This window comes from Hyperolius riggenbachi, chromosome 11, assembly GCF_040937935.1.
Source record: "Hyperolius riggenbachi isolate aHypRig1 chromosome 11, aHypRig1.pri, whole genome shotgun sequence".
NCBI lineage: Eukaryota > Metazoa > Chordata > Amphibia > Anura > Hyperoliidae > Hyperolius > Hyperolius riggenbachi.
The window spans coordinates 10,447,879-10,460,306 of record NC_090656.1 but is presented as its reverse complement, the minus strand read 5'-3'; the positions used below and the strand labels follow the sequence as shown (position 1 = coordinate 10,460,306).

At 47.9% G+C, this 12,428-nt stretch overlaps 1 protein-coding gene across 2 annotated transcripts in view; it reads right to left on the bottom strand.

The window, feature by feature from the left end:
• LOC137538288 (pyrethroid hydrolase Ces2e-like) overlaps nucleotides 1-12,428 on the bottom strand; it is an 83,803-nt gene that overhangs the window by 57,268 nt on the left and 14,107 nt on the right. For both annotated transcript variants that reach the window (XM_068260369.1, XM_068260370.1), the window contains exon 2: nucleotides 6,021-6,225. In XM_068260369.1, coding sequence (XP_068116470.1) covers nucleotides 6,021-6,225 — 205 coding nt within the window. The remainder of the gene's footprint in view (nucleotides 1-6,020; nucleotides 6,226-12,428) is intronic.

Genomic DNA, 12,428 nt, shown 5'->3' with positions numbered 1-12,428 from the left:
TTGGTCTCCAGAATCTGCTGCTACTGAGTGGAATCCATGCGTCCCTCAACTTTGACAAGATTCCCAGTCCCTGCACTGGCCATACAGCCCCAGAGCATGATGGAACCACCACCATATTTTACAATATGTAGCAGGTGTTTTTCTTGGAATGCTGTGCTTTTCCTCCATGAATAACGCCCCTTGTTATGGCCAAATAACTCTGCACCTTATTCCAAAATGAATTCACTCCTCCAGGCACAACTGTTATCCCTACAGCTAAGTTAAAAGCCGGGGTCTTAGTTCACAGAAGAATGCGTTCTTATGCTTAGTCACCTATACTGCGCAGAAGTACCCAGGTAAACATAGGTGTCCTAACTCTAGCCCTGTAACATGCATAGTGCAGACATGCAAACACATTCATTGCATCAAACCTATCAATGAATTAGGAGCACACATCCTGACATCCTCTCCTGGGACAGACAGTGCATCTTACCAGGGCTGATCGGAACAGCTGAATTCCGATTTCGTCGAAATTTCGTGTACCGCATGCGAAAACCGAGTTTCGTGTTCCGAGTGCATTCCTATTGAATTAAATAGGGTTAACTTCTGCGGTTAATTGTAAAGCCCCCTTACATGCTATCATCAAATTTGGCATGTTTGTTAAGCAGATGAATGGGAACATGGTAAAAAAAAAAAAAATTTGTGAAAAGAGCTTATAGTTTTTGAGCAAATCGATTTCAAAGTTTCATAAGAAAAATGTTTAAACTGTGTAAAATGACACTGCTGCAGAACAGGTTACTGCATTCCGAGTTCTGTATACATTTCATGAAAACAGACAGCGTGGGGTCCCCCTCCCAAGCCTCCTTAACCCCTTGTCCCCCATGCAGGCTGGGATAGCCAGAATGCAGAGTCCCGGCCACATGGGGCTTCGCACCCTGAGCTATACCAGCCCGCATGGTCCATGGTATGGGGGGACTCGGGAGGAGAGGGGCGGCAAACCTCCCCCTCTCCCCCAGAGCCCTTGTCCAATCCATGGACAAGGGGCTCTTCCCCACCTCCGGTGCCCCAGGAGGAGGTGGGGGCCGCCGACGTCCTGGGGGGTTCATGGTGCCATCCGGGGTTCCCCTTTAACAAGCGGACCCCGGAAGCTGCCCCCTCCCCAGGAGAAATGAGTATAGGGGTACACAGTACCCCTTACCCATTTCAGCAGAGTTAAAAAAAGAAATAAAAACACGACAACGAAAAAAGTCCTTTATTGTTCTAAATTAACCAGGGATACTTACCTTGCAATAATCTCACGCCAGTAACCTCAGGAGTGGTCCCACGCCAGTATCCTCTTAGACATCTCACCACCCTCCCACACTGACTAACTCCCACCACTGAATGGTCACAGTCAGCCTCTGCATCTGTAAAGCAGAGGCTGAGAACACGAAAATTTTGTCTTTAAAACAAGAAATTTCGGCAACAGTGATGCAATCAAAATGGCCACTGGGAAATCCCCGATCGCTGGAGGCCACACTAGAGTGGCGAAACCAGTGATTTTTCACATAGATGGTGGGTCCAGGTGACCAGAGCAGGAGGTGCCCTAATCCCCTGGACCCACCCATTCATGTGAAATAACGCGTATTCTGACACTCTGAGGTGGCCTCCGGGGAACGGGGATTCCCCAGCAGCCATTTTGTTTATGACACTGTTTGCCGAAAATTCTTGTTTTAGCAAACAATTTTCATGTTTCTAGCTTATGCAATACAGATTGCAGAGGCTGTCTAAAGCCATTCATTCCCAGGAGTTCTGCAGGATCGGCAGGTGCGCGGGATCTCCTAAGAGAATAGAGGGGGGCACAGCGCAGGAAGGTGGGAAAGTGGGCACAGAGTGGCGGGGAGGGGGGGGAGCCTCCCCTCCCTCACCTAGGGTCCCCCTTCCGTGCTCCCCCTCCAAAATTGCGGCCAGCAGCGGCAGCGAGCGGGAATCACTTACCGAGAGAAGAAATCTGTGTGCCGCTGCTGGTCTGGTCTCCTGCATTGCATTGTCCAATTATGCTCTCACAGGAAGTACTGCGCAAGCGTGATTGGACAGTGTCAGTGCAGAATACCAGACCAGCGGCACACAGAGCTATCGCTCTCGGTAAGCCGTTCCGCTGGCTGGCATTCTGGAGGTGGGGGGGGGGGGGGGGGGGGGGGGGGGGGGGGGGGAAGTGCGCAAGGGGGGGCCCTAGGTGAGGGAGGGGAGGCTTCCCCCCCTCCCCGCTGCTCTGTGCCCACTTTCCCACCTTCCTGCGCTGTGCCCCCCTCTATGCTCTTAGGAGGTCCCGTGCACCTGCCGATCCTGCAGAACTCCTGGGGATGAATGGCTGTAGACAGCCTCTGCAATCTGTATTGCATAAACTAGAAACACGAAAATTGTTTGCTAAAACAAGAATTTTACGGCCAACAGTGTCATAAAGAAAATGGCTGCTGGGGAATCCCCGTTCCCCGGAGGCCACCTCAGAGTGTCAGAATACGCGTTATTTCACATGAATGGGTGGGTCCAGGGGATTAGGGCACCTCCTGCTCTGGTCACCTGGACCCACCATCTATGTGAAAAATCACTGGTTTCGCCACTCTAGTGTGGCCTCCAGCGATCGGGGATTTCCCAGTGGCCATTTTGATTGCATCACTGTTTGCCGAAATTTGTTTTAAAGGCAACATTTTCGTGTTCTCAGCCTCTGCTATACAGATGCAGAGGCTGACTGTGACCATTCAGTGGTGGGAGTTAGTCAGTGTGGGAGGGTGGTGAGATGTCCTAAGAGGATACTGGCGTGGGACCACTCCTGAGGTTACTGGCGTGAGATTATCCCAAGGTAAGTATCCCTGGTTAATTTAGAACAATAAAGGACTTTTTTCGTTGTCATGGTTTTTATTTCTTTTTTTAACTCTGCTGAAATGGGTAAGGGGTACCGTGTACCCCTATACTCATTTCTCCTGGGGAGGGGGCGGCTTCCGGGGTCCGCTTGTTAAAGGGGAACCCCGGATTGCACCATGAACCCCCCAGGACGTCGGCGGCCCCCATCTCCTCCTGGGGCACCGGAGGTGGGGGAAGAGCCCCTTGTCCATGGATTGGAAAAGGGCTCTGGGGTAGAGGGGGAGGTTTGCCGCCCCTCTCCTCCAGAGCCCCCCCCCCATACCATGGACCATGCGGGCTGGTATAGCTCAGGGTGCGAAGCCCCACGTGGCCGGGACTCTGCATTCTGGCTATCCCAGCCTGCATGGGGGACAAGGGGTTAAGGAGGCTTGGGAGGGGGGACCCCACGCTGTCTGTTTTCATGAAATGTATACAATATGTATACAGAACTCGGAATGCAGTAACCTGTTCTGCAGCAGTGTCATTTTACACAGTTTAAAAATAATTTTTCCTATGAAACTTTAAAATCGTTTATTTCAAAAACTAGAAGGTCTTTTCACAAAATTTTTTTTTACCATGTTCCTACTCATCTGCTTAATATACATGCCAAATTTGGTGATAATAGCATGTAAGGGGGCTTCACAATTCACCACGGAATTTAGTACAATTGACTTCAATGTCAACACGAATTCGGTACTCGGAATTGCAGAATTTTCGAGTTTCGAGTGCTTACTCGGAACTGCCAAATTCCGATGGCAAACTCGAAATTCGGAATCCGAGAGCTCAGCCCTACATCTTACCAATAGCACAAGGGAGCTAACGTTATGTGTCCATGTGCACCATGCACATACACCAGCATAAGCTGTGTGCATGCTGACAAACACATACAGGGGAAGGAGGGAGTGCACTAAATTAGACCCTAGCCACAGGGGTCAGTAACAAGAAAAAAATACATATATAATAATCCGAACATTTATATAGCGCTTTTCTCCTGTTGGACACAAAGCGCTAAAGAGCTGCAGCCACTGGAACGCGCTCAGGAGGCCACCCTGCAGTGTTAGGGAGTCTTGCCTTGAACTCCTTACTGAATAGGTACTTGACCTAGCCAGGATTCGAACCCTGGTCTCCCATGTCAAAGGCAGAGCCCTTAACCAGTACTCTATTCAGCCACTCCAGGCACATCACCTCTAGTTAGGACATTAAATAAGTTATTAAGGAAAGGGAGGTGCTGAAGGGGGTGTGGCTAGAAAACAGCAAACATCTATTAACCCTTCGCACACTCGCATGCAAATGTTCAAACAAATGCATTCACAAATTCACTCCTCCAGCACCTCCCTTTCCTTAATAACTTATTTAATGTCCTAACTAGAGGCGATGTGCCTGGATATATGTATTTTTTTTCTTGTCACTGACCCCTGTGGCTAGGGTCTAATTCAGTGCACTCCCTCCTCCCCTGTATGTGTTTGTCAGCATGCACACAGCTTATGCTGGTGTATGTGCATGGGGCACATGGACACATAACGTTAGCTACCTTGGGCGATTGGTAAGATGCACTGTCTGTCCCAGGAGAGGACGTCAGGATGTGTGCTCCTAATCCATTGATAGGTTTGATGCAATGAATGTTTGCATGTCTGCACTATGCATGTTACAGGGCTAGAGTTAGGACACCTATGTTTACCTGGGTACTTCTGCGCAGTATAGGTGACTAAGCATAAGAATGCATTCTTCTGTGAACTAAAACCCTGGCTTTTAACTTAGCTGTAGGGATAACAGTTGTGCCTGGAGGGGTGAATTTGTGAATGCATTTGTTTGAACATTTGTATGAGAGTGTGCGAAGGGTTAATAGATTTTTGCTGTTTTCTAGCCACACCCCCTTCAGCACCTCCCTTTCCTTAATAACTTATTTAATGTCCTAACTAGAGGCGATGTGCCTGGATATATGTATTTTTTTTTTTTTTTATTCCAAAATGAAGCTGGCTTGTCCAAATGCGCTTTAGCATACCTCAAGCGGCTCTGTTTGTGCTGTGGGCGGAGAAAAGGCTTTTTTTTGCATCACTCTCGCATACAGCATCTCCTTGTGTAAAGTGCGCCGAATGGCTGAACGATGCACAGTGACTCCATCTGCAGCAAAATGATGTTGTAGGTCTTTGGTGCTGATCTCTGGGTTGACTCTGACTGTTCTCACCATTTGTTGCTTCTGTTTATCCGAGATTTTTCTTGGTCTGCCACTTCGAGCCTTAACTTGACCTGAGCCTGTGGTCTTCCATTTCCTCAATATGTTCCTAACTGTGGAAACACCGCTGAAATCTCTGTGACAGCTTTCTGTATCCTTCCCCTAAACCATGATGGTAAACAATCTTTGTCTTCAGGTCATTTGAGAGTTGTTTGAGACCCCCATGTTGCTACTTTTCAGAGAAAATTAAAAGAGGGAAACTTACAATTGACCTCCTTAAATACTCTCTCATAATTGGATTCACCTGTGTATGTAGGTCAGGGGTCACTGAGCTTACCAAGCCAATTTGAGTTCCAATAATTAGTTCTAAAGGTTTTGGAATCAATAAAATGACAACAGTGCCCAAATTTATGCACCTGCCTAATTTTATTGAAACAATTATTGGGCACTTTCTGTAAATCCAATAAGCTTCATTTCACTTCGCAAATATCACTATGCGTGTCTCCTATATACCGGTAATATATTAAACTGACATTTTTTATCGTAACAACCAACGATTTATACAGGAAAATCATGACAATTAACAAGGTTGCCCAAACTTTCGCATCCCACTGTATCGCTTATTAACTGGCTTTAGGCCTCTTTTCACTGACTGTTGAGCTGTGTGCTCAGCAAGCAGTTACCAGGCAGCAGCGAGCACTTGTGAGAGTTTGAGAAGCATTTCATTGCCTATCAACAGTGCGTGGAAAAGAGGCAAAATTTATTTCTCCTTAACCGGCTAAGCTCATGATTTAGCTCCACTTAACTGACTTAACTCACAATGTATCGCTCATTATCTGGCTTAACTCATGATTTATCTCCCCTTAAATTTTGGAAAAGGTTAAAACATTTTATAGATAAAAGTGAGAAACCGACAAGACAAGATAATTCCTGAAGTTTACCCCCCTCCCGACATACACACACACACACCTCCACACTGTGTACTTACATGGGTGGCTGCTCTGTGGCCTCTCTCACTGACTCCCAGGGTTCCGGAGGTCCCGTGGCTTCAAACCGTAAAGGCCCAACAGGAGGTTTGGCGAAGGGGATGGCATGGAAAGAATGCACTCTTCTGTCCGTCCCTTTTACGGTCAGTGTTTTCCCGCGCAGCTTCCCATAGGGTGTGCTTACCAGCGGTCTCCCATCCTCTTCTCCTGGTGGCAGAAACACAAGTTACTAACCTCTGTTACCATATTATCATCATCCAACATCCTTTCTGCTACTTAAAGAGAACCCGAGGTAGGTTCTAAGAATCTAATTAGCACACAGAGGCTGGGTCTGCATATAATGCCCAGCCTCTGTTGCTATACTGCTCCCCCCCAGGCCCCCCCTTCCTCCCCCCGCTCCTGCTATGCCTCCATAAATCACACAGCCTTGCTAGCGACCTGCAGCGTGTCACAGCCGGCTGTTTACCTTGTGCAGTGTCAGTCTCGCTGCTCCCCCGCCTCCTCCATAGCTCCGCTCCCCGCCTGCGTACCTTCTCTCCAATCGCTGCTCACTCGCCGCTGATCTTCTCCGCTCTGCATAGACGCTGATACACACGTGGCTTCCTGCTAAACAGGAAGCAGCGTGTGTATCAGCGGCTATGCAGAGAGGAGACCGGCGGCGAGTGAGCAGCATTTGGAACGCAGGGAGGTGAGTAGCTGTATATAGCACTTCCCTGCGCGCTCACTCTGCAGTCCGAGGGGAGGGGGGGAGCATGGAGGGCGGCCCGGGGAGAGGAAGGGAGAAGTTGGGCTGCCCTCCCCGTGGCTGCGGCTCCCCCCCTCCATTACAGCGCCCCCCCCCCTCCCTCTGCGCTCAGGGCTGCCGCACGGCCCCTAGAAACGGGCATGCTTAGAAACCAACTCAGGTTCTCTTTAAAGTGTACCTGTAGTGAAAAAAAACAAGACCCCCTAGGGGGTACTTACCTCGGGAGCGGAAAACCTCTGGATCCTGAAGAGGCTTACTTTGCCCTCCCCGGAGGCTGTTCCAGCACTGGGACCCCCCAAAAGGAGCTTGCCGACACTTGACAGCTTGTGCAGGTGCACTAGCACCGCCCCACTTGGCTTTCTGCATACAAAAAAAAATTAAATTAAAAGGGCCAGAGCGGATCTTTAGGAGGCGGGCCTGGTCGCCACGTCGACCCCTGCGACCGCGGGCCCTACGCCCATGCTCACGCTTATAAAAAACATATCCTACCAGTTATTAAAAATATTGGTAAATACCTTACCCTCCCTGCCATTCAATTTCCCCAGGAGGTCTGTGCAAAAAGTGGTTCAATTAATTTCAAAAAAAATTTCAAGCATTTTTTTTTTTTTTTTTTTTTTTAAATACTGAATTCAATACAGGTTATTGTATTGAATTTAAGAAAAAATTAGTTTGTCGCCAGACGTTGACCCTGGCGTCATCAACACTGATCGCCGGGGAACATATCATCGTCGAGGGAGGAGCAAATCTGCCAAGGGACATGGAAGAAGACACTGGGGAAGCCAAGGAAGGTACACAACCAGGGATCAGCATGCCGCTGGAATCAAGCTCCCCCCCCCCCCGTGTGCGTGATGCAGAGTGCCATTGTAAGCTAAGCTTCAGCTTCCAATCAGGGCAGTTTCTAGACTGAACTGCACCCAGGGCGAAGGTGTAAAGACTGCCCCCCCCAAACCTCCACCTGTGGGCTTGAGAATGTTATTTGTGATGCGGTATTTAGCACCCCAGGATAGGTAGCCAGGTATAGATGCCCCCAGTATAGGTTAGCCAGCTATAGTTGCCCTAGTATAGGTTAGCCAGCTATAGTTGCCCCAGTATAGGTTAGCCAGCTATAGTTGCCCCAGTATAGGTTAGCCAGCTATAGTTGCCCCAGTATAGGTTAGCCAGCTATAGGTGCCCCTGTATAGGTTAGCTAGCTTTAGGTGCCCCAGTATAGGTTAGCTAGCTATAGGTGCCCCAGTATAGGTTAGCTAGCTATAGGTGCCCCAGTATAGGTTAGCCAGCTATAGGTGCCCCAGTATAGGTTAGCCAGCTATAGGTGCCCCAGTATAGGTTAGCCAGCTATAGGTGCCCCAGTATAGGTTAGCTAGCTATAGGTGCCCCAGTATAGGTTAGCTAGCTATAGTTGCCCCAGTATAGGTTAGCCAGCTATAGGTGCCCCAGTATAGGTTAGCCAGCTATAGGTGCCCCAGTATAGGTTAGCCAGCTATAGGTGCCCCAGTATAGGTTAGCCAGCTATAGGTGCCCCAGTATAGGTTAGCCAGCTATAGGTGCTCCTAGTTAGCCAGCTATAGTTGCCCCAGTATAGGTTAGCTAGCTATAGGTGCCCCAGTATAGGTTAGCTAGCTATAGTTGCCCCAGTATAGGTTAGCTAGCTATAGGTGCCCCAGTATAGGTTAGCCAGCTATAGGTGCTCCAGTATAGGTTAGCTAGCTATAGGTGCCCCAGTATAGGTTAGCTAGCTATAGGTGCCCCAATATAGGTTAGCCAGCTATAGGTGCCCCAATATAGGTTAGCCAGCTATAGGTGCCCCAGTATAGGTTAGCCAGCTATAGGTGCCCCAGTATAGGTTAGCTAGCTATAGTTGCCCCAGTATAGGTTAGCCAGCTATAGGTGCCCCAGTATAGGTTAGCCAGCTATAGTTGCCCCAGTATAGGTTAGCTAGCTATAGGTGCCCCAGTCAAAGGTTCGGAGAGTACACAGCCTGGCACTAGATGCAGCTGGGATCTGTGTGGGATAGCCTGGATTGCGTGATACATCCATGTGCACTCACTGATAGGAGAGAAGGAAAGAGACACTGCGGATGGTACTTCACCTTTACTCACAGGGCTCACATAGACAAGCGGTTTGCATGTGGCATAATGAATGTGGGACAAAAAGGTGAGGTCAGGTGAGGCTGGGATCCAGGCATGGGCGGAGCTACACTGGGGCACTGCCCCCCCCCTCCCCCAGGAATCACTGTGCCACTCTGAGTGCCCCACCCGCTCAGTAACATACAATTAACTGTTTCCAGGTTCCAGCAGCAGACATTGTACAGGATGGGGTCTGTAATAAAACCCTCCATGTCAGCCTGAATCTGTGTAGGCAATAAGTAAACCAAGGTGTGACGAATCAACGTTTATTCGTCCTAAAAAAGTAGTTAGAGCCTTATAAAATATTCCCTGTCGCCACTATTAAAAGTGACAGCAGAGGGAAAGGCTTGGTTTATAAGAAGATCAGGGGAGCCAGGGGTTAATACAGTTCCTCTCCCTGTTCAAATGCTGGCTCTTGGGTAGCTTCTAATTACAGCTTTTCTCACCTCCGTGTGAAAGTGTTTCTCCAGCATCCCTGGAAGGTTATAGCTCATCCATCAGAGATTAGATGGACAGAAGCTAATAAACCGCCCCTTCCTCTAGACTGCTAGGAACCGATCACAGCAGGGGGTTCTCTCAGGATTACCTCAGCTGAAGGATCAAGGAGATTCCATCTCCCAGCTGACCTTTCTGTGATCTCACAAATATGAAATCCATCTTTTGCCATAAAGATGGCTTTCCAAATAGGCAACGGCCTTAAGAACCCGCTTATTCTGAAATTCGGAACCAACCACATGATTGGATGTTTCTGAATTCAAGGTAAGCCTTGCCAAAGCGGAGATATGCATTTTGGGGTCACCGTTCACTCTAAACCCCCCAAGTTTGGTATCAACGTTCTTGATAAATTCTGACAAACCTAAAAATGTTATTAGATTTAACATAACTTGTACGGTTTGCAGATGAGCACACTTATGATTCAGGTAAATTCTTCCCTCTATAAGAGGGGCAGAGACCTCCTGCTGCAAAGAGGTGTGTGATCCACGCCCCCTAACCCCTCCTTGCTGGAGTAGGGGCTATAACCAGACAGAGCCCAGAAAGCTCTGTGTCCTTTACCTTCAATCTGATGCCTAGTAACATCCTGGCAGCCCGCAAGGACTCGGGCAAAACCTCTATCTTTGAACTTTCTAACAAAGGCCTGTTGGCCGCATGGCAACCACCATTATTGGGACTTTCGCCAAAGACTTGCGATTGCCGCATGGACTACCAATAACGGTATTTGAACTGCATATAATCAGACATTCTGTTCTCTTTTCCTCTCTTCTCTCTGTCAATCAATCTGTTCTAAAATAAGCTGTGTGTATGTAGTTTAGAAATAAACTAACGATTTTATCGTTCAGTCTTGTGCCTGTTCTGGTCATCTGATTGCTGCTATAACGAATCTGCGCTCTGAAGAGTCAGTCATACTACCGCATTGTTTTATGATTTGCTTATAAATTGTTGATTTGCTAGCTAGGTTGTAAATAACCGTTTCTTCCTTCTAGGATTAGCTAGTACCAGATTTCCTGTGCGAAATCGATAACTTTCGTTTCTCGATTGTAAATACAATTCGAGATTGCATCATATAGGGACCCAGTAACCTTTCTTTAACGTCACATTGCTCACAGTCTTTAAGCCGTCGGAAGTGACTATTCCCCGAACGGTGACTTGGGCGTGTTGAACGTGATTGGGCTGGCTACCGTATTATGATAGCGTTGGAGACTGTCCGCTCCATACAACCGGACAGTGGTGGCAGTGTATTTATCCGATTTCCAGCGCGAAATCGATATTTTTAGTTTACAGATTGTATATACAATCAGAATTGTACATGTATGGGCACCTCCAACCAATTTTAACCGTTTACTACGCACACAGTGAATTTGCCTCCAGCAGTCTCTAGTGCATGAGACCTGCATGGCAACAGTGGCCTAGTAATACGGGATTGGTGGATGTTTGTCCCATTACTTATTGTCGGCAGCTGCGCGACCAATCTTTATTGTCAGTCTGTTCACCGTACTTCCTGCGTATGCTAACGGGAGCAGATTAGACGGGATTGGCACGCTCTGTCGCCCTTTTCTTCTTACCTCTGACGATCCAGCAACCGGTCTCGTTGTCCGTCTGCGCCCATACTTCCTGCGTACGCTAACGGGAGCAGATCTCGACGGGATCGCGGGGCTGGATTGTCACACAAGGGTCTTATCTATTTGCCATAAATACCTCACAATCCTTGCAAGATCCCTTGTAATTAATGTATCAGGATGACACTTGCAAAAAATAAATAAATCTTCTGGTTGTATATTCTAACATTGTCAGTCAGCAAGAATAGAGTCTGAAGAAGGCTTACCAGCTGAAAGCTCACGTTTTTTTTTTTTCTTTTTAAATTGGCCAATAAACTAGAGCTTGCATTTTACAGACAGAAAGTTTTGAATGAGGACAATAATCCTGATTCAAAACTTCCTGCCTGTAAAATACAAACTCTAGTTTCCAGCTATTTCTCTCCATCCTGCCTTATCCCTTTTTCCTTGCTTGTAAAGTCATAAGACACAGGCTGGAGGCTGGAATGATCTGTCTGATCTGTCCACACAGGAGCAGCTTTCTAGCAAGTAAGGATTAAACCATGCCAAACTAGCCAAGTACATCTGTAGGTAACTATTCTTCAACAATAGCACCATCATTTGGACAAGAGTGGCAAGAGAACCCAGCAGAAAAATTCTCTTTTTTTTTTTTTTTTAATACCACACCTCTGAGAGCCCGTTCCCACTTTGGCATTTAGCGGGAATAAAATGCTAATCACCCAAGTGCAATACTAACCTATGGCAGTGATCTCACTGCCGCGATTACCACCGATCATGGGTGTTGCGTGATTAGTGCCAATCACAAAACATGTTTCCTGCAGCATTTTCCCATGATTCAGGAGTGATAGCGATACAGTGCTTATAAAAGCACTGATTGCAGTCGCTCTGAATTGCGGGAGTACCCTGTATACTCGCATATAAGCCTAATTTTTCAGCACAAAAAAAAAAAAATTGCTGAAAAGTTACCCCCTCGGCTTATATGCGAGTCAGTGGAGGAGAACGGAGGGGGGAGCAGGTATTGTTACTGGCAGAGGAGTGTAAGGATTGTGCACTAGTGATCCTGCTCTTGCCAGATGGCTTCCTGCTGTGTCTGTGCCCCCCATCCCCTGCAGCATGGTGTGCAGAGTGCGCTGCTCAAGACTATCTGTGTCCCCTGGCTTGTGGAGCGGAGCGTGCAAGCAGTGTGTTAGCGGTGCAGTGATCAGGGATTCTTCCTGTGCGGCAATCGTTGTGTCTCATATCTGACGCCATCTAGTTGTGTCTTGAGACACAGCTGTATCATCCTTGGGGCACATCTGGCTATGGGGAAGGGGGCTGACTTGTGCTGGGGGCACATCTGGCTACTGTAGAGGGGACTTATATGTGAGTCAATCACTTTTTCCTGTTTTTTGAGGGAAGAGTGGGTGCCTCGACTTATACAGGGGTCGGCTTATCTGCGAGTATATACAGTATACAGTGATTTTACCATGCTAATCACGGTAAAACCAC